This window comes from Danio rerio, chromosome 18 (assembly GCF_049306965.1).
Source record: "Danio rerio strain Tuebingen ecotype United States chromosome 18, GRCz12tu, whole genome shotgun sequence".
NCBI lineage: Eukaryota > Metazoa > Chordata > Actinopteri > Cypriniformes > Danionidae > Danio > Danio rerio.
This window is the reverse complement of record NC_133193.1, coordinates 29,233,681-29,257,536: the sequence shown is the minus strand read 5'-3', so window position 1 is coordinate 29,257,536 and position 23,856 is coordinate 29,233,681. Positions and strand designations below refer to the sequence as shown.

Sequence of the window (23,856 nt, the reverse complement as noted above, 5' to 3'; positions counted from 1 at the left end):
TATTAGTTGTTTGATCGGATTGTACAATCCCATTGTATCTGTAAGAAAAATGTGGCAAATTCTGTTGGAAAATAACATAAAAACAAACACATAGAATAAACTGTAGAATGTGAGTAAAGCACTAAACTAGGCTATAAACAAACAAAAAAAAAAACTCCCATTAATAAAAATCTTGACTGCACAAATCTTTCACACTGCGTCTTTGTTGTGTTTGATCATTTCGATCTTTAGAGTCTGAGATGTACAATTGGTGCTCTATGCCCAAAAAGTGCTTATACAGTTAAAGTCCAAATTATTAGATCTTTGATTTATTTTTTTTCCCAAATTACATTTAACAAAGCAAGAAAATTTCCTAAGTATGTCTGATAATATTTTTTTCTTCTGGAGAAAGTCTTATTTCTTTTTTTTCTACAATTAAAATCTATATAAACGCTATATTTTTTCGACAGTCTACAGAACAAACTATTGTTATACAATAACTTGTCTAATTGCCCTAACCTAAAATAACCAGTTAAGCATTCAAATGTCACTTTAAGCTGAATAGAAGTGCTTTGAAAATATCTAGTAAAATATTATTTACTGTCATCATGGCAAAGATAAAAGAAATGAGTTATTAAAACTATTATGCTTAGAAATGTGTTGAAAAAAAAAAACTTCTCTCTGTTAGAAATTGGGGGGGAAATAAACTGGGGGGCAAATAATTCTGACTGTTTAATTCTGAATTCTTCAACTGTATATACCTGCTCAGACCTTGACTTAGCAAATAGGCTACTTCTCCACAGTGTAAATAAATCTTATAAACAAATCTTAACTTTATAAAGAGACACTTGGAGTTGTGGCCTGTTTAAAAAAAAAAGAAAAAGAAAAAAAAACAATGAACAAAATCGCATAAATTTCAGTTTTTATGTTTACAATTCTATTTCTATTATTTCTCCAAAATATCAAGCATTAAAACATTGAACTTCCAAACGTCTGGTTTCTTTAGAGACAGAAAATCAGAACAAAAGGTTCATCAGATTCCTTTAATGTTAGTCTTCAATACAAATGCATACACATCAATTTCAGCTAAAATCACATAGAATTACTATTGCAATAAACATCACAATACCAAAAAAAAAAAAAGCTGGTCTTCAAGCAGGGAAGAGGAACATTCACCACACACAGAAACACACACACACACACACACACACACACACACACACACACACACACACACACACACACACACGCAAATATCTCCAGCATTCATACAGGAATAGATAAAAATGTCAATTCACATGACTATACAACACTAACATAATGTGCTTGTGAAAGCTTGCATTCGATGACTGTAGAAATGTGTTGGCGAGAAGAAAGTGGTTTGGTCTATGTTTATTTTGTTTTCTTTTTACTAAAAGCACAAATGCCTATACAAACAAGCCAGCATTACTCAGTATAAATATTCTTCATCCAAAATCAGTGCAGCACCTTTTTCATCTGTTTATCAGGCTTTAACTGGTCTGTTTTACACCTGGTCGAAATTATGCATAGGCTTTGTGACAAAAAGCCCATTAAATCTTTGCAGTGTTCAAAGAATGTTCTTTTTTCTTGTCAATGTTGCATTTTTGTTGCCTTGCACCTCAAAGGTCCAGCTGTGAAGTACAGGTCAAAGATTCGTTTTTTGTTGTTGCTGTTGTTCCTTAATACTTTTAGATATATAAAATTGAGTAAAACATTCTTTGACGAGTGGTTCAGTTTTCTTCTATGGTGTTGTCCTTTTTTGAAAAAACAAAAGTCTCTTGGTGAACTACTGAATTCCCCTGAACAGACACATGGCAAACACCATTGCAAAAAGCTGAAGAGAAAGAGAAACACAAAGTCATCAATCATTGATTAATCATTCAAACAAAATCATTTAAACATTTTAGCTAGTTTTAGTTGCGAGCTTTATTCTGTCTCTCTGAATCACTTACGCATTGGTTTTGTAGTTTAAAGTAATGGGTTGTTTTTCTGTACTTCCAGTACTTTACCACATGAGGGCAGCAGCGATTCATATTAAATGTATTAGTCTCCTCAGCTATTTCTCAGTCAGGATCTAGCATTTCATCTTCAGCAGTTTTAACCCTGTAAGACTTGACTAATCAAAAAATAGTCAGAAAATTCAAATTTGGGATGTTTATTAAACCATTGAGCAAAAAAAAAAATAAATAAATAAATAAAATAAATAAAAAAGCCATATACATTTTTATCATGATATTTATTTTGTATCACATTTGATACATCAGGCGTTTGTGCAACTTTTTGCTCAAAACAAAGATAATTTTAATTCCAAAAAAAAAATTGCTTAACTTTTGACAAAAGAAAACATTTCAGGCGGTTTATCCCTTTATTTTTTGTTACATTAAGCATTTGAAAGTGTTTTTTTATTTCACTTTGTGGTAGGCGTACTAGTAGTTTCAGTTCTTGTTCAGGCAATTCTCTGCAGGGTTTCTGCAGGTTTCATCAAGTCAAATTTAAGACTTTTTAAGATCCTTTAAAGACCACTGTAAATCAAATTTTAGATTTATAAAAAGCTAAACAGTTGCGTTTGGCTTGACAAACAAAAAATAAAACAAATAATAGAATCCAAATGTAGTTTACGACAAAGCCACATATTTTAATGTCAATATTTTTTCAACATTTTAACTGAATGCATTTCTGTTATAAAATAAAAAGATTAATGCCTATTCTTAAATATTGTTCACTCGCCCTTACTTCTGTAAATAGTTTGAGTTTAAATGGAAGATCACATAAAGGCATATATTGCCCTGTTATTGTTATGAGGAATTATGTAATTGTTTATAGTTTTCTTTCCCTGAATAGGGAATTTAATTTTGATAATTCTCTTTAAAAATGTCTAAAAACTGCTGTGATTATATCTCTTTGCAATAAAAAAGAAGTTTTATTTAGATGGATTGTTGATAATTGGATGTGTGTTGGCCGACTGGCTAGCTTTAGTTGGACAGAGGAAAATTAAGATCTTTTTTTTTAAAAATGATTTAAGATCTACAACACAATATTTTAGTGAATTTAAGACTTTTAGGGCCTAAAATTTAGTTTTTGAAAGTTAAGACATTTTAAGACTTTTTTAAACTCCATGGACACCCTTTCTGAGATAATAATGAAGAGAATTGATATAATGTAATAGCGTACCTCGATCGTGAGCACAACAATAGCCAGGGCACCAGCAACATAGATGTACATCTCAAAGTAGTCCACAACCGCTGAATAACAGCCCTGCAGATCAACAAAAACACAACATTATTAGTCTGTACAGTAATGTAAAATATACGAAGAGATCAGATGCAAAAACCTCAAAAAGTGCCATCTGAGGTTTGTGCATCTGAACTCTACATTAAATTGTTTTGAAATCTAGAAAAAAACAAGATATACATGTCTTAATTTAACACGATTTGAAGCTTAATTATGAATAACTTTTGAGCTTCAATTATTATTCAGTGAATATCGTTCATTGTATTCTAATTTGTAAACTAATTTGTTTTTGCAGCTTAATATTGTTTCTGTACTGTAATCATGTAGGATTCTTTGATGAATAGAAAGCGTGGTTCTTTTTTTTAATCTTTATAAAATTGTCGGTTTTAAACTGAATGCATCTAAAAGTGAAACAAAAAAGTATTTATTTGTCTTTGATGACTGGTGTGCTTGCTAGTCAACAGCATAAATACAACAAACTAACCGAAAATGAATCCTTGTTAAAGGACTATAGGCAATATAGACATACAGTTACAGCATGACTTTATTTACAGCTGCTTTGAAATGATGGGCAATGAAAAGAAAGAATTGATCTGGACTTAATAATGATCTGCTCTGTATGACAGAGACTTACACAGCTACCAAATACCTCCCGGACTTGGAATAAAGCACTTTTATTATAATCATTTTTGAGTCTAAGCAGCTGTGACCACATTGAACTTTCTAATGAGTCAAAACATCTCATTGTGTATTTTGTAGATGCTACTCATATGGGCTTAGAATTAAATGAGAGTGACGAAATGAACAAATCTAGATTTTTAATGACATGTTATGAGTCTAAATAACAAGAAATGTTTTTTTCAGTTCAGTCGTCCACTACAGGGCTGAAAACCAATGTGAGCCCTTACATAAAATGAACAAGCATCGCTCGCTTTCGCAGAAACACTCACATTCCCCAGACACTGAGAGCATGGAAAAGCACTAGTCAGCACTACTGAAGTTACCTCTTCCTGTTTTTCTGCTCTGCTTGAATCTGAGCTAGCTTTGGAGCAGGCTGAGGGGATGTGACGTACTCTACCTTGTTGTTCCGGTACAGCATGCTGCCCGACAGGCATTCCTCCCGGTTACTGAAGCCTGATTCTCCAACATGATTATTCCTCCGGCAGCAGGCCTCCGGCACCATTTCACTAGGGTTTATGATCCTGAAGATGCTTTCCTCAAAGTCTTCTGGACTGTTCACTCCACAGCAGTCAAACTAGAGAAACGCAAAGAAGGACAAATTTGACTTTAAATGAGACAGATTTCAGCTTGGCTGAATGTTGAAGCTGTGCTTAAAGCTTAGTTTACTCCGAAAAAAAAGTAATGGCATTATTTTTGCTCAAACTTGTGAAGTTCAAAACCTAAGACATCTATTTAGCTTCAGAACATTCAGATCTTCATGGTCTCTTTAAAGAATGTCTACTAAAACTACTTGTTACTACTACTCTTCGACTTACGTCTATGCAAAACAAAAATACATTGCTCCGGGTATGTTTTGTTGCACATTTCAGAAACAAATCCACTAGAGGGCACTGTGTTCATTTTTGTAAAAAAGGCAGGGCTTGATGTACAGATCCTTTAGTGAACAACTTATCTAAACCCTTACTTAAATGCAACCAATAGTGTTTTTAAAACAAATGTAAAAACGTGCTCCATATCCATGTAGCTTTACCTTGATTTTACATTGCTTTTATATGTTTTGGGGAAGCTTGCTTCTTCAGAAACAATCCTGAGTGCTCTGAATCACAAATACAACCCCGTACAAAGTGAGCTACAGGGCAAACTGACCACACCGTAAATGTTGGAAAATGTATTCGATTACAAATCATAAACACTGTTAAGTTGTTTTGTGGTATATATTTGGTGTTACGCCAAATAATCCTTTATTTGTTGATAACGTCCAAGTAACTATCATTAGTGTGAAATGAAACAACATTTGTTGGCATCATACTGGCCAATGGCATTCAATTTTCCTAGAAACTGAAGTCAAATGAATGTTTAAATCACTTTTATAAAAAATATATATGCTAACGTTTGTGAGTTTCTATTGAAAAAGTAAATCAAGGGCTTCAAAACAAGACCACTGTTTTAGAAAATGTAGCTTTTATTAGCATTTGAATATTGATCAGTAAACACAAACAGAAGCTCAATAATACATGTCTGATAGACAAGATCAAATCTGACTGATTGTTTTAGAAGCTCTAACCTGCTGTGTGACTCAGAGGAATGGACTTTGGTGGTTCTTGGCACATTAAATAAACATGCCTGAGCTTATTTGACCTAATTTTATAGCTGTGAACATTGGTAGCAGAAAAATGTTTTAATGCGAATAAAAGTATCATTTAAAACAGCACATTGTTTCTTTTCCGATGACTTGGATTAAATGCGCTATATGAAAGTTTTTAACTCTTCTAAAGCATAAAAATAACATAATGTGTGTGCAGATGTTTAAGAAACATGCTAAGTGATCATTCTTGTTTATCTGATAAACAATGCTGAAGTCAGATATTCTGCTTTGAAAATGTGAGCTGCGTGCCGAAATGTCTTTCTTTGTGTTGGTCCTTTCACCTGGCCCACTGCCAAATTAGCCAATTATATGTCAGCGTCTACATGTGGTGGTTATTAATTAGCAAATAAAATAAATATTACAAACATTGAGCAGGTTACATAGTGTAACCCTGTATCCTAACAACACGCTACGTGATGAGATTTGCAGTGATAAGCAATTTGGCTGTTTGCACCAGATGAAACAAGACAGTAATTTAAATATAGCCATTCAGAAGCATAGAATAGTGCACTTACTGCACTCCAACAAAATAGTAAGGTTTATAATCTAATCTTTAACATTATTAAATGTACGTGCTGAATCATTAATATTTGTTGGCTTTCATTGAGTCACAGTTCTAAAGATCAATTTCAAATGGTTCATTTTATTTCATATTATATATATCATATATTCATTTTAGTTCATATTATTTTTATTTAAGATCTGAGGTGAACTATCTGCTGCTGATATTTTTAGAAGTGTGGCAATAAATGGCATGTAAAATAAATTTATATTATTAGCATTTAACACTAAATAAAAGCACATAAGGTGTACCTAAGGAGATCAGTAGCTATGTTTACATCCAAACATGCTAATGAACTTTATGCACAAAACTAAATTATCGCATAAAAGATGTGCAAATAAAGCAGTGTTTCCATCCAATGAGTCAAAGCGAACAAAATCGTCACTTCCTGATTAACTGGCGCCAAATATCAAAGGTAAAAATGGAATTTTGCAGCAGTAGAAATAGCTGCATCAATCTTTTCTTCATCTAATAAATGACTTGCGCCTCAAAAGGCAATCGTGACACACAGTGAACGCGCAGTGGCCTTAGAAGGTGTCAGGCGCTCTTGATTCTGGAGGTCATTAATAATAAAAGAACACTAATACTGAAATGGTAAGGCGTTTTAGAATGACCAAAACAACCTTTCAGATGTTTTACAGTGTGCTCAGCCTGCTGGTTTGTCCATTCACACACATTTTTATCATCACATTAGGGCTGGGCGATTTTTTCTATTTTTTTCGATTAATTTGAATTTACGTTTTGATGATGATTTCATTCAATATTAAATCAAGAAATTGCGATTTTTAAAAAATATATTTGATACATTTTAATGGCACCAATGCGCTTTGGTTCACTCTCTGTATGAAGCAGGTCACACACTAGAAACGCCACTCGGCGACGCGCCGCGCAGCACCACACAGCATCATGGATTTTACAATTCTAAACAGATTTCTATAAACACATCGGCGCCGCCCAGCCACAATTCAGGACGCAGGTCATATTTCAGCCACGCCACATAGCGCTATCTGATTAGTTTCATGTTAAATATTATGCGAATGTGCGCATCTGGTGTGTGATAGTTTAAACTGTCAAGTGCACGCCGTGTCGCGGCGCTTCTGGTGTGCGACCTGCTTGACTGTCTGTTAAAGCTTGAAGTCATGTAGGATTTTACTTGTTGCATTAGTTTGAATCACGTCTGTTTGGTTTGTTAAGACATATTCCCTCATCAAGTCGATAAACTCGATCTCAACATGTATGAAGGACGTAAAAACCTGCCATGTTAAAAAACTCACTGATCTTAGTTCGAACCGCGCTGATCTTTTGGTTTGAACACGAGCAGAGGTGAGCAGCTGTAACAATGAAAAGTGAAAGTACCCGCCCCCATGACGTCATTTAGCAGACCTAGTTGAAAACGAGACAGATCAGGCAGCATAATACAGAGAGAGCTGCAAAGCGCATCAAATGATCAATATTTAAAAGTGGAAAAAAGAAAAATAGATTAAATATATTATTTTATATTAGACACACATCTGGTGCTTTTATTTGCTCCTGCTATACATCTACAACTTCACGCATTGGGTTAAATTAGGCTTTACAGTTTTCATGTTCAGTCCTTTTCTTCCCTTGTATCTTTTTAAGAAAAAGGCAGCAGCATTACAACCTGTCATTCAATCAGAAGAAGACAAAGTCAAAACCGAGCTGACAGCCAATCTTTCCTAGGCTCTGCAAAACTTGCAAAAAAATACCCCTGTATTCCTGCAACTGCAATATTTACTAATATTTTTTATTCTAATCTTCTGCATTGATATTTAACTCGTGAATTTGTTTATATTTATTTACACCTTGTTGACCAATCTATGTATGGCATTGCCATTAAAAATACAATGTTCATTAACCAGATGGTTTTTCAAGTTACTTATAAAGAGAATGTTACTTCAGTCATGAAGTTGTAATGTTTTAAGTTGACTAGTTACAAAAAAAAAAAAAAAAAAAAACATTTAATCGAAATGGTGAATCGGTCAAACTTTATAAAAAACCTAGATTTATTTTTTTGCCAAATCGCCATGACCTTTTTTAATGCGCACACTGGATTTTGTGGAGTAAAAGGGTTTCCATTGTAGTTTATGCGCATCTTTTCTTATCCAATAAAAGTTTATCCTACTCAGTTATGTGCATATGTTGTTTATGCGCATTTTCAAATTTTAAGCGCATCATGGCATTTCCATCAACCGTTTTTTTATGCGCATATGCAAAAGGTGCATAAAAATAGGTGGATGGAAACATAGCTAGTGTCAGTTTTTTGTTGTTCAGAAACTCATTGGCCAACCAGGTGAAAACGGCAGCAGGAACTGATCAACAGTTCAGCATTGAACAGTGTAAGGACCTCAATATAGCACAGTCTCTCAATATTGAGCGAAATTTAACTGATAGTTCCTCTGCAGTGACCAAACCTTTAATCAGAAGAAAGATGACAAAAAAAGACATACTGTGTTCATAATAGCGTTCCAAGTTGACGTGAAGACATCAGTGTTGTTGTAGCCTTGGTAGTGTTTCTTCAGCTCCTTAGTGAAGTATTCCCTGGTCAGCTACACAGACATCAAAATATTAGAAATATTAGCAGCAAACCAAAATGGAATACAAAAATCTGCCTCAACGTGTTGGAAATGGCCACTCACATGCTCCCGGAAGATGAAGGCGAGAATGGCGGCCGCCAGCTCTGCCAGGAAAATAATGAGGATCAGCATGAAGAACTGCAGAGAGAGAAAGAGGAAGATTGTGTCACACACTCAGTGTTTGGGTCTGACAAGGGTATTTACTAACAGGCCAATTCTGCTTGTCTGTATGAATAACTGCAGATAAATGTGTTCAGCACTACAAAATGGGAGTGAAAATAAGCTATAAATATACCAGCTTATGGGCAAACCAGCTCCATACAAGCTATACCAGCTTTAAGTCAAGGAAAACTTTTAGAAAACAGACAATTGACAGGATTCAACCCTCATCAAATAGGAATCATTTTCAAATAGTGTTAATAATAGCTCTAAAAATGTGTAAGTTCACTCGAACAATTCAGTTTGAGTTCAGTGTTGAATCAGTTCAGATTGTTTTGGTACATAACTGTAAGATTTGAGAGACACATTTTAAACATAAGGTTACTTATTGTTAACAATTATTATTTGTGTGTGTTTTAGATCCAGTGACTGTGAGCATTTCATGTTAGTTTTAAGCATTCAGGCATAATAAAATATATATGTATACAATGAAAACTATATAGTATTTTTTATGTTATTATTCAGTTGGTGTATTTAAATACTGCTAAACTCCTAAAATTATAAATGTGTTTTATTTGTATCATTTCTCTATTGCACTGATCAATGCTTGTTATTGATTTATTACATTTTATGCAGATACACACCATTACGAATGTATCTAAAATTACTATTTTTTTCTAAAAATTTAGAAATTGATTTCATCTGGTAAAATTATATGCAACATTGCAATATATATATATATATATATATATATATATATATATATATATATATATATATATAAATATAACATCCCAATGTCCCTAGTTCCAATATCCCTAATATAATAATATCCCTAATTGTTGCCATCTAAAGATGCTACGATAATAGTTTTTGTTTGTATAATTATAGTCTGAGGAATAATCACGGTTTCACGGTTACTGTGCGTTCACTGATTTTAAAACTACTAGTTTCTAAAATCACATGAAAGCTCCTTATATTTTAAAGTGTTATTTATTGCTGCTCATTAAACAAATAATACTGTACAACACAAAATAATAATGATGAAAAAACAATAGTCCATTTCTCCTGGGACTTAAAAATTGGTGAAAAAAGTTTCTGACATTTAAACAAGTAATAACTTTAAACTGAAAACAAAAAAATGAATAAATAAACAAACAAATAATAAATGAATAACTAAACAAATAAATACAAAAACAAATAACAAATATATAAATAAATAGATGTAGAAATAAACAAATAATAAATAAATAAACAAACAAACAGTATTTGTCTAATGTAAATCTATTATAAGTATTGTTTATGTAAATGTAAGTATTTCCCTTTTAAAGAGAACAAATGTAGTCAAAGACTACACTTTAGATCAACTATATTACAAAAATGTTTGGTATTATTTTGTATTATTTTCCTTTTTGGATGCGAGTAGAAATGTGTATAAAAAGCGCGAGTGTGTTGCAGTGCGCACATGTCGCTTCCAATAGAGGCGCACGGCTTGTGCTCGCATATTAGGAGCGACATGTGTGCGTTGCAACACACTCGTGCTTTTTATACACATTTCTACGCACATTTACATACACATCTACTCGAGTTTGCGCTTGCAAAAAATGCAAAATGTGAACAGCCCTCATCATGGCATCAGCCATCGTTAAACCTTGTGTGCGTGTGTGTTAACCTCGGTGTACAAGCTCAGAACCTTAAACTAGCGCACAGTTGGCATACTGTAACTTTGTTTATTTGCAGAAGTTTTGTTCTGTGCCACGGTATTGAGAAGCCTTTAATTAACCTTGACAAATTAAATAGTGGTTAATAGTGAAATCAGTTAATTGTTGCATCCCTATAGCCATCAGAACAGAAATGAAAGCTGCTGCTCTCTGGAATACTCATGTTTGTATCATAACAAATAATTAATTGGGTTTATAAATAACAGAATAATTAATCCATTAACTATTAATATATAGCCTTTTATGCATTTATCTTCATAGAGCAGCTCTCGTTGGTACATTTCTTTCATGAAATACAGGTTTATGAATGTTTTATTTAATGTATTAATGTGCTGTTAATTATTTGATATTATTGAAAGCAACATACAGAATCAGGATTTTAGTCACAAAAGTAAGTGTAGCATGATCAGACTGTATGAGTGATGAAAACAACTCATTACTAATAATCTACTTTCATTTTACAAATAGATCATACTGTTAAAATGATGTACATTTCTAAAATAAAGAAAAGACAAAATTAGCTGTAACATAAATTTTAAAAAAAAATGTAATCATAGTTATTAAATTGAAACATCAGAAAAAAAAGATATCATACACCAGCCTCATCAGGAATTTGGTTGAAAGTAGAAAAAAAAAAGAGATGGACTGAAACACATGGCACAAACAGTAGTGTATACTTTCAATGTGATCAACCAAATTGCATCTTAAAGCTAGGTGTGAACAGAGCTGAAAACCTCCTGTAAATGCTACTTACAAAGAGCAGCAAACACTTGTTTTCTCGTATGGCTCCACAGCAGCCGAGGAAACCCAGCAGGAACAGCATGCCTCCCATGGCCAGGATGATGTAGACGCCCGTGAAGAGAAGAGGGTTTGCTGCCACAATCTCCCTAAATCCTGTGGGGTCCACAACCACCCAAACCCCCACACCGAGGAGGAACGAGCCACCCAGCTGAGGAGATGGAAAGAGAAAAGTCATTAAATCTTGCTATTTTTGTGTCAGTTTCATTTTGGTACATAAAAACATTGAATCCTTTTCAGTTTTCATTCATTCATTCATTTTCCTTCAGCTTAGTCCCTTTATTAATAGAGGGGTTGCCACAGCGGAATGAACCACCAACTTATCCAGCATATGTTTTACACAGCAGATGCCCTTCCATACACACTCATTCATGCACATACACTAAGGCCAATTTAGTTTATTCAATTCACCTAAAGCTCATGTCTTTGGACTGTTGTGGAAACTGAAGCACCTGGAGGAAACCCACGTCAATGTGGAGAACATGCAAACTCCACACAGACATGTCAACTGAACCAGCCGGGACTTAAACCAGCGACCTTCTTGTTGTGAGGCGACAGTGCTAACTATTGAGCCACGTGTCTCCCTTCAAATATTTATCATTCATTAATGAGAGCAAGGACATTTTCACAGCATGTCAGATAATATTTTTTTCTTCTGGAGAAAGTCTAATTTGTTTTATTTCAGCTAGAATAAAGGCAGTTTTACATTTTTGTAAAAACAATTTTGGGACAAAATTATTAGCACCTATAAGGTCATTTTTCAATTGCTGAGTCAATAGCTCAAAACACTCTATGCGCGCCGCTTCATACAAAAATTTAGACAGTGCCCTCTAGTGGATCTAGTTGATTTCCTACTTGAAATGTGCAATGATGTGTACCCAGAGCAACGTATTTTACTTTTTGCAAAAATATAGGCTGAGACATGTATTTCATCTATTTATATACATGTATATAAACATTATGTACAACATTATGTACACATAATAAACATAAGTTCTGTCATGATAATTATTAGAGAGATTTAACATTGTTATGCATGTATGTATGACTATGTTGATGTGTTTGGTCTTGGCGGCATAAATCTACTAAGCTGCTGTTTTGATTATTGGCGCAGACTAAGTCCACAGACTTGCTAGTAACTCATAGACATGCTGTCTTGCGTACAACACACTGCTGCTGCAAACATAACACACATATAACCCCATAGCAGATCTTTATACAAGTGGAGCTGGGGTGGAGGAGGGATACAATAACACACTGCATATACAGATGTCACCACTTCAAAATGTTCCCTCTGCCGCCATTGTTAAAGCCGCCGCGAAGGTACCTACTTGCACCAGCAGCTTTTGGTGGCTTGGTGGCGCTTAACCATATCTTCAGCTTTGCCTTTTCACAATAGGATGGCACTGTATGAGTTCTGTACCTCATGTGATGTGATGTGTTCAATTAAAATATAATTTTGTTTGGTTGTTTCGGTTTTCTTAGTGATAACTATGTTTTTATACTATACTGTATGTTTTAGAAAAGATACAATAGATAGTGAGAAGTATAGCCTTAGGCTGCAAAAATTAAGCAAATATAAGAATGAAGTTGTTTAGCCTTTATAGTGCCCTAGTAAATTGTGTTGGGGTGAAAAGAATGTTTTGATTTCTTTGACCATCATGGCGCTGTTACTACTTCAAATCTTAAAGGTGCGCACACTGCAAGATATGAAAACCGCGGCACAGCACACACTACAAAATAATATTAAGGTTTCTGAAGCACATCACCTGATTGCAGTATAACTTGCTTTATCAATAATTATTATTGTTTATTATAGGCTAGGTTACACATTTTTGACAATCTGCCACTACATGCAAAACACTCTCATGCACTCAAAATAGGTTCCCTTTTACAAAGCTATTAGTGGCAGTTATGAATTAAATAAATGGGCATTTCCGCAAGCAAGGTGAGCCGCATATTATTTATCCTCTTTATAGCAAGCTCACTGGCTGCTGAAGTGACGGCAACCAATCACCTGTGCCATGTAGTAGGGCTGCATGAATAAACGAAAAAAAAATTATTTTCAATTATTTTCAGCCAATTATATTTTTAAGTTCGGAAAAGTTTAAGTTTCCAAAATATATCAAAATACCTTCTTTTTTTAACAAAAAGAAAATGATACATGTATTCAAAACAACATGACTGAAATGATGACAGAATTCTTTCTCTTCAGGTAAAAATGTACTAATTACTTGATGAGTGATGCTGCAGAAGTTAATGCGTGATGATTGGTGGCACAAAAATAAATACACACATTCAAAACATAATAGAAACCAAATAGGTTTTCCGTATAATAACATCCAAATAGTGTTCTTTAATTAAAAATAATAATAATTAAATCTAGAAAAAAAAAGAAATAACAATTACTGATTTATTTACACTGCACTATTAACGATCGTGATAAATATGAAAAGTGATTGTGCGCCACAAATTGCTGAGCTGTTCACACGTTACTTGCTAAAGTGAACACAAAGGTTAACATGCCACTGAGCCGAGAGAATACTAATGGGCTCTACTGTTGAAAATAAATCATTTCGGAGGTAACGGCTACCGAAAGTGAGAGGAAGGGGGAAGGTGAATGGATAGAAAAGCACAAGGAGTTTTAACAGTGGAGTGGGGGTTGGGAAACACTGCTGTTCCGTTGCAGCTTCCCCACAATCCTCTACCTGTCAAAGTGATACCCTTCCACCATCACACACACACACACACACACACACACAGACTGGTGATTAAGCAGCTCAAGAAGTGTGCGTGTGTATGTGCGTCTGTGTGTGTGGGTTTGTGTGGTGGGTTTTGAGATAAGAGCCTCACACAAAAACATGGTTCTCTCTCCTGTGAGCCAAACCTGGATTTCTTTTCATGGCAGGCATTAGCAATGTGTCTGTCAAGCCGAGTCCTGTCACAGCTGCTATTTTTGTCATAAACAGATTTGATAAACACCTTGACTGTATCACTAAACTGCGGCTTTTAATAGTTTTTAGGGTTGAATGAATGTAAGCAGCTGTTTTCGGCTTAATAAATGAATCCCAGAGAATCATATTAACATTTATTTGAAGGAAAACAAGCTTGTTTACTGTTAGCATCATGCTTACACATGTACATTGTATTGTTCTCGCTGTTGGGAGGTAATTAATTCAGTCAAATGAAATGAGTCCAAATCTTCCTCAGTCTATGCCAAGCCCACAGTGGGCATTTATGTTGTCAACCTAGATGGATGATCAAAGAAGCACTTTCTGTCTCCTCCCTCTTTCTCTGTCTCTTTTTTTTGTTGTTGAAATGTTTAAACGTGTACTTGAATTTGGAAATAAAGTAAGTTCCTTAAGAAATTAAAATATTTATTTATTTATACAACGGTTCTGTCTATTTCTTGATAGCCATGCAATATTCTGCAATAACAGCACTCTTAAAGCCATTTCGACCTTGTGTATTACTCCACCCACATAGAGTGACAGCAGTTAGAATCACTACAGTTTGACAAATATTGCAGCTGTTGGACAACAATGTACTTTTTTAGGCGAGAATGTAGTTGTTGAGATTGCAACCATGCAGTTTATTTATGAGGATAGCGCATATGTTAAAAAGTTCAGAGATTCAGCACGCTGGCGGCCATCAAATTGTCATACTGAGCAGAGCAAAAACAGTTGCACCACAAGATGGCGTCAAAGACCGCATAAGACATCCTTAGAGGTGAAAAAATCTGCCTTTGTATGTTGTAGTTCTGTATTTATTGTACAGACATATCAAGCTGAGAATATTCATTCCCGGGCGAGCGTGGCAGGAATTGCAGGATGTTGCTGGAGTATTGCTAAGTGATGTATGTGAAAGGCGTGTTTTGGGGGTGGTGGGGGGGTGTTTGTGTTTGACAGAGTGTGCGTGACGTGCCTAAACAGCAAGAAGGGATCAGGTGGGGAGGGGTGAGAAGGTAGCGTGACATATTTGAGGACCGGTAGGGACGCACACGATTTCCGGGAGATTATCACTTGTTTGCGAGCATCCGGGAGTCTCTATGCATTTGCGGGAAACTCCCGGAGCTTCCGGGAGACTTGAGATATCTGATAGTAATCTGCTAATGTTTGCTTTGTTTTGGCTTTTTCAGGGTTAACTATTGTGATCTCCCAATTGCAACAGATAAATACTGCGAAATCTTTGTAGACTGATGGCATTTCATGTTATTCAGCCTTATAATTTTAAAATGTGAGCAAAATCACCTGTTTTGTCATCACTTCAGATATTATGCTAGAAAATCATTCAAAGACTAGTTCTAAGGTGATGTTGGTAAAGTAGCAATGGATTCTTCTTTTCTGATGGTCAGCTGCAGATGTGAATGAATGGTGGAAGAAAGTACAAAAGAATTTTTAGACTCTGTTTGATTTTCATTTTTATATACATGATTATGCCATTTATGCATTCATCATCAACTTTTGTATAAATGCAACACTAAGGCACTTGGCCTGTGACCTTGAGCAACACATGCCTCCCACCATTGCTGATATATAGCCATATAGTATAAATGTTTTATGATTTACAATTATTTAAAATTAAGTTTTTAAAAATCTTAAATATTTCTATTGCCTTTTAAATATGTTGAAAGTTATAATGCTTAAATTAACACAATAATTTTAACAATCTACTTAGGCTTACAATTCTTAACTTTTCCTAACTATTGTGATAATCAGGTCACTTCATTGAATATGTATTATACACATAGACGCCACCTTTGTGAAAGTGCACTATATATTGTATAACTGCTGGTTATCTATATACTGTATATTAAACTTAAATATTTGCTTAATTTTAACCACTTTAAATCATTATATGAACCATAATCATAAATAAACAAACAAACAAACAAACAAACAAACAAACAAAAAAACAAACAAATAAATAAATAAATAAATAAATAAATAAATAAATAAATATTCTGGCATACGATCACATTAGGGAGGCTATCAACGCTGGGTTTTTATAAATGAGACTCTTGGTCCATGGTCCAAGCTTGCTTAGCATTTAAACTAATTTTTAAGAATAAATTTAAAAATGCTAAAGAAATTAAATTGCCTTTCATCATGTTTTATTTTAAATAATGTATACTCTGACAAACTAACAGAACATGTAAAACAATATCTCGTGCTTGTATTGGCTGATTGGAAAGTAGATGCTGCACACTGGTGTGGATAGACGCCCTACTCATGGCTGTGAAGTGCTTTGGTGTATGGCCATAGACAATAAATGCTCTACATAAATACAAATTACACTACATTATATCACATTGTATATGCTCATTGTACATGTGCATAACTATTTGCATTTTAGCATTTGAGACACATGATGAGGCGCGTCAGTGCGCTGATCATGTAACATCATTTTTGATCGAAAATGTAAGCCATACCTATTCCCTACCTCCAAACCCAACCATAACTGTAAATTATTATCAAAATCAGAAGGTAATAATAACTCATGAGGATAAGAGGGGATAATATTCATGTAGAGATGCAAAAACCTAACCATGAGCCTAAACTTAACATAAACTTATCCCTTAATTCTGATTGCCTGATTGAAATGTTGTTCCAGGATCGACATAGATGTTGATTCAGTCACATACCCTACTTGGTAAAATCAGTTTAAAGCATGAAGAACTTCTAATTCATGTCGAATCAAAACACAGACAAAGATTTGCTATTAGGAGACACACAGGGCAACATTTTGACTATGGCAAAAAAACAAAACAAATGAAAGAACAAAAAAAAAAACCGGCATGCTTAACTATTCTGTACTTTTATGGTAGCATCATATGACATCATGTCCTGTTTTGAGTTTGTTTAGATGTGCTGAATTCATATTTCATTTGAACTGCTTCAGAGTTCATCTGGAAGTTGTCTGAGACTACTTCAAAAAATAGGTCTTGGTCCACTTCCAGTTTTTTGGTGCACATTTTTGATTTCCATTTATTTAATTAAAAGAACAATCTCACTTGAGTCATTGTCCTTGTTGTGAATAAGCCTCAAGTTGATTCACATCATGGCCATCTTGGTAAAACCCCAGTTAGTGACCAGTCCACCTAATTCACATTCTATAGAGTAAACAAACTCTATCAAAAAGTAGTGTTGCAGAATCCCACAATAATCATTAACGCTTTGAAAATGAGTAGACTTGTCTACTTCTCTGCTAGATCAATCGTGGAATGGATATCAACACCAGACAAATTAATACTCACAAAGATAAGGAAGTTGAAGACAAACATGAGGTACTTGATGCAGCTGAGGCAGTCTCCTTCCATGCTCGTCCCCCTCGCTGAAGCCTCCCCGAGCCCCTTGGAGAAAAAACAAACATCACGTCATCTTTTTTTAATCAGAAACACTCACAATCCAGCCTTTCATCTACATATTGACACTCGCAACAGAAACATGCATACTAAAGCACTCTTTAAAAACTTCACACAGTTTCTCAATGAAGAAACGGCAGGATCAAAAAGCAAAATCTTGTATTCAAACAACGTGAATTCAGGGTTCCCGTGTGCATACTAAAATGCCCATACATTTTTTTAAAGGCACAGCCTCCCTTTTAGTGTAATTAATGATGAGAGGCTCTTGTGTTTTAGCAGACCATCCCTCTACCTGAAAAAGCACTCTCTGGGATGAAGGCCTATTATGGCGCCACTTTCCTTAAATGAAATGGCTCCTTTTTCATTAGTTCTGGGAGAGTGCTAACAGCAAGCACTAGCTCAGCTACCCTACCATTACTCAGACAGCACAGACAGGGTGTATTACATGAGGGTGTCATCCTTAAATACAGTGCTAGCTTATCTCGTTGCGCAGTGTTAATAGCACAAAGTCATGTTGCAACCAAACAATACATGATGGATCTCAAGATTATTAATAGATATAGTAATCATAGCAGTGAGAAGCCTGGCTGGAGAAAATCGCTTGTATGTTGACTTAGAGCCAGAAACAAAATGTGGCTTGATGACAAGTACACTAACCAAGACCTTTCTTTTTGTTACAACCCCCCAACACCCCCTCTCCCCTTCCTTCCTGTTTTCTTAGTATTATGCTATCTTGTCAAAGGCAATCCCATAATGTTCTAGAGGAACTTTCTCAAAAGACCTTTCTGGCTCGGCCAGTGTTGTTTTTTGGCTCACCCAGTACCACTGAGAGTGGTTTACTAGAGCGGATCTATATTGAGAAGATAATTCTAAAAAAAGGAGGTCATTCTCAGCAGGGGTTTCAAACTGAGGACTGGGAATGTTTGTGTGTGTATAAATATCCAGTGGTGTGAAAACATGTTTGCCCTCTTGCTGATATCAGAGTTTTTTTTTTTTTTTTTTTGCATATTTGTCAAACTTTAATGTTTCAGATCATCAAACCAATTTAAATATTAGTCAAAGATAGCACAAGTGAACACATTATGCTGTTTTGAAATTAACCGTTTTTATTACTACAAAACTACATAGCCCTGTGTGGAAAATGTGTCATAGAACTGACTACACTTACTAGGATGAGTCTGTGTTAGCATTTGACATTTTTAAATAAGGCTCCATTAATTAATTTATGTCAATGTATTTAATAACATGAATAAATAATGAACAATACATTTAGCATTAATAATACATGCAGAATTGATAATTTTTTGTCACTGTTAGATAATGAAAATAAAGTTGCTCATTGTCAAGGTTATTGCACACTGAAACCCAAAATTTTGGTGCGTAATTTTTGCACATAAAAAATTATAATAAAATTAAATTAAAATTAAAAATCGACCTCATGTTTTGTGAATCGTATTGACACACTACCTTTGAAACCTTCGTCTGTCATAAAAAATTCTAACCAGGTTAGATTTTTTTCATTTTTTCACATTCGAAAAATGCTTTGAGAGGTGTTTTGACAGTTCAGAGCCACCATACAATCCAAAGGCAAAATACAAAATGCCGTCACTTAAGCTAGAAATAACTTTATGACAAACAAAAGCATAATATAAGAGAGAACGTGGCGGACTGTTGAAATCCCATATGACGGATTCAGTAACTGGCACACTTCTCACCTGCTACTGTTTGGGATTGTGTGTGTGTCCATAAATTTTACATACTGCCCATAGACATTATAATAGAAAGACACCTCATGGACCGTTCCATTAAATTCCACTGATTTCCTGAAATAAACCTTGCATTTTGCAATAATCCAGCAGAGCTCTTAGATAAGGAGAAGAACTCTCCTTCCTCTCTATGCAGTATTGGATGAACACAATATGTAGCATAAACTTGTTTCTTTTTCTACATATACATATTTCTTAAATTGTCTCTGAAATGTTTTGCTTTTTTTCTGAATGGATTAATTAATACACATCGGACACAGAGTACAAGGTTTGTGTACCTCAGTGGTTCCCAACCTGGGGTCCGCGCCCCCCCAGAGTTCACAGGGGGGGGCGCGGGAGAGGATAAGTATTGAGGTAGAAAAAGGCATAAAAATGCTCCACTATTATAAAGGACATTGCAATTAATCGAAAATCCGATTTAGATTTCGGTTTCAAACGATTATAAAAAAGCATTAATCGAGATAAATGGTTATTGCATCATATTTTGCCACGTTCCAGTTGTACACGTGTTGCAAAGCTCGAAAGAGCTTATGTGTGTGTGCAGCACGATCACGCAGTCAGAAGCATGCGGCCGGTCAGCATTCACTCTAATTCACACACTGAGACGAGCAGAGGAGCGCAGACATCTAAAGTCATCTTAACGTGAGCGCTTTAATGGTCAAATAGGTGTCAAAACGCGGTGTTTAGTGATTATTTACATTAACCCTCATTTGTGTAATAAACAAACGAGTTGAGGATCAAAAGACGTGAAAGAGAAACCATTAAAGATACAGCGCGCTATAATCCTTTTGCCGGCTGTTTTTATCATTATTAAACAAACATAACAAGAAAACCCTCGCTGGTCTTGACTGAAGGACTGCTGTAGCTAAAGTGTTTTTGTTACAGTGAAGATGCTTAAAGCACAGTTTGTTTCATATTTTTATTTTATTCTATTGTATTTATTTCTCTTTCCTTTGCAGGGTGGAAAATAACTGTATGTATACAGTTGAAGTCAGAATTATTAGCCCTCTTGAATATTAGCAAACCTTTTCCTGCCCAATTTCTGTTTCATGGAAAGAACATTTTATTAACTTATTTCTGAACATAATAGTTTTGATATCTCATTTCTAATTACTGAGATTTCTTTTTGTCTTTGCTATAATGACAGCACATAATATTTTACTAGATATTTTTCAAAATACAAGCATTTAGATTAAAGTGCAGTTCAAAGGCTTAATTAGAGTAATAAGGCAAGTCATTATAACGGTAGTTTATTCTGCAGACAATCAAAAATATATATTGCTTAAGGGGGCTAATAATATTGACCTTAAATTGGTTTCAAAATATTTAAACCTTTCTTTATTCAAGCTAAAATAAAACAAATAGAAGAAAAAATATTATAGGAAATACTGTTAAATTTCCTTGCTCTGTTAAACATAATTTGGGAAATATTTATATATAAAAAATAAAAAAAAATCTCAGAGGCGCTAATAATTTTGACTTTAACTGGCAATGGTTTTGAATAATCGTGATTACAATTATGACCAAAATAATCGTGATTATGATTTTTCCCAAAATCGAGTAGCCCTACTATTGTATATGTATTTTTAAGTACCAAAAAAAAATATCTAAACACATACTTAAAATTCCAACATAATAGTGAAAATAATTAAAATAAATAACTTTAAATAAATAATTATTTAAATTTTGCTCACTCGCGCAATCTGCTTGTCAACGTGTCGTAAAGGCAAAATCAAAACAAAAATGGCAGACAAACGTAAATGCAGTGATTCTTCAGAGGCGAAGAAAAAGATTAGACAGTATGACAAAGCCTACCTAGATTTTAGTTTTATTGAAGGCCAAGACAAGTTAAAACTGATTAATTAATATTTTCTATACATATTACTATATATTAATATTACACAAACACACACACATACACACATATATATATATATATATATATATATATATATATATATATATATATATATATATATATATATATACACAGTACATATGTGTGTGCGTGCGTGCGTGTGTATTTATATGGTGGGGGGGCTCCAATGTTTGTATATGTTCATGGGGGGGGCCCCAAAGAAAAAGGTTGGGAACCACTGGTGTACCTGACAAATTTTCCAGTTATGAATACAAAAAAAAAAAACTTCAGTGTGCAAAGACCTTTACCCACAAACCCGATTTTAGATTTTAATAATGCATAAATAAATGTAGACCTATAATTCATAAAAGCTCTACAAGTATTGTTTGATCTTAGTTTATGTTAGCAAATACATGAACTAATGGAACTTTATTGTAAAGCAGTGGTTCTCAAACTGTGGTACGCGTACCACTAGTGGTACGCGGGCTTCCTCCTAGTGGTACGCGGAGGAATCGCTGAATAATGAAAGAAACAATTAACACTTTTAATCCTTTAATGCGTAATATAACATTGATGTGATCAGCATTGGCTGTTTTGTGAAGCGTACGATCACAACGCTGTGCTTAGAGTGTTTATTTTAGTGCGTTGTTTCATAAGCTGCTGAAAATCAGTTTCCGAAGTTTAAGAATTGATTCTGAAGCGTGATTTGACTGACATCAAAAGTGGCCAATCACAGTCGACCTTGTCTAGTTGCGTGAAACGTAAGGGCGGGACAAAGGCTTTCTGTGTTGCAGAGACAGAAAAAAACAACTTAAAAACAAATGTTTTGTTGGAATAATGCTTCTTGGATGTTTTCACTACAGAGATGTCTAGCAGAGTAATTAAACCGCGGACTTATTTCCTGCCTATTTGATGATCTTCATACACGTTTCGCTCTCCGACAGCGAGTTGACTCGCCTCTGACCTGTCACTCCTCTAAACACAGTCTGAATGGCGGCGCGGGAATGAAGGTATTGCACAATTACTCATTTCTGCAAATGCGGCGAGTGCTCTATTTTAACACGAGAGCGCATTCATGTACACAAATCGCTAAAACAGATATGCGAGCTCTTAAATAGGCTTTTTTCAAATGAACTGCAAGTGCTCTCATGATCGCGTGTGTGCTCAGATAGAATACAATCGCGATCTCTCCACTATTAAAGTAGACATTATTTATCTTTGCTCAGATAGAATACAATCGCGATCCCTCCACTATTAAAGTAGACATTATTTATCTTTGCTCAGATAGAATACAATCGCGATCCCTCCACTATTAAAGTAGACATTATTTATCTTTGCTCCTTAACTAAATTTAGTCAAAAGTATTCAAAGTTATCAAATATTTAGAAATAGATTGATACATCGATGACAATGCTAATGGTCTTCTTATTTGGCTGTGTTGTGAAGTGAAACGTACTTTTAGCAAAGGTGGAACATTTTTTATTTCTTTACGACAAAATAATTATGCTGGAAATGTTTCTGGATGAGGTATTTGTGTGATTTATACATTTAGCTGTATTCTGATCTGTCCTAAAGCATTACAGGTCAAAGCAATCCATTGTTAGCCTACTTATTGTTTATTTATCACAATTTGCAATAAGGCTCTTAAAGCACTGCTTTGATAAATGTATTGTTGTCACATTTCAAACACCTCAAGTAAAATGAAGTCATTTGTTTTATTTTTTTACTGACAGTGTACTTGTATTTTTTTACGTTTCTATTTTAGATTAAGATCAAGTGTAAAATAAAATCTACATGTGATGTACAGCTATTTAAGAAACAAATTTGCCATATTGTAAAGAAAATAGTGTAAAATATGTAAATAAAAGGCTAAATTTAAATCTTTTTACCATATACTTCAATTAAACCTTTCAAAGCTTAAAAATATATATTTTTAAAAATGGGCAAAAAGTGTCTCTATGGCCTTAAAGATTATTTGATTTTCATTAGGCTGTGCCTGTATGAACCCTGTCATATGTACATTTAACATTTATTTCAAGATTTGTCTGAAAAGTGTATGAATATGACATATAGCCTATATTTATAAGGTCCAAGCACCATTTCCAGCTTTTGATGAATAGGCTACTATGAATACTTTAGATTTAAGTACAGCAGTTTTCTTTTTACTTTTTAAGAACAGCGCCATTTTTTATGAACTTTTAAAAGCACATTTTAACTAAAAGTTTTTTTTTTATCTGCAAGCACAGTTAATGTTCAGACTATTTCAAATGTTTAAAGTGACTGACAATAATACATATTCTTACTAATAGGAAATAATCTGCATCGTTTTAAAACTGTGCACACCTGTAGCTGCTTAATTAGGCTTTTGACGCTATTTTTTAATACTGGTTAAAAAATAGCGTCGTAAGGTGGTACTTGGAGAGACGATTTTTTTCTAAGGTGGTACTTGGTGAAAAAAGTTTGAGAACCACTGTTGT

General features: G+C 34.4%; 1 protein-coding gene across 3 annotated transcripts in view; it reads right to left on the bottom strand.

Annotated features, from left to right (window-relative positions):
• Nucleotides 1–1,008: 1,008 nt before the first annotated feature.
• The window catches only part of tspan18b (tetraspanin 18b), an 81,270-nt gene continuing 58,422 nt past the window's right edge, over nt 1,009–23,856 (bottom strand). For all 3 annotated transcript variants that reach the window (NM_001002439.2, XM_068214755.2, XM_017351914.3), the window contains 7 exons: nt 17,648–17,743; nt 11,348–11,542; nt 8,777–8,851; nt 8,588–8,686; nt 4,310–4,486; nt 3,172–3,255; nt 1,009–1,834 (listed from right to left, as the gene is read on the bottom strand). In NM_001002439.2, the coding sequence (NP_001002439.2) occupies nt 1,787–1,834; nt 3,172–3,255; nt 4,310–4,486; nt 8,588–8,686; nt 8,777–8,851; nt 11,348–11,542; nt 17,648–17,743 (774 nt within the window). In that variant the 3' untranslated portion in view covers nt 1,009–1,786. The remainder of the gene's footprint in view (nt 1,835–3,171; nt 3,256–4,309; nt 4,487–8,587; nt 8,687–8,776; nt 8,852–11,347; nt 11,543–17,647; nt 17,744–23,856) is intronic.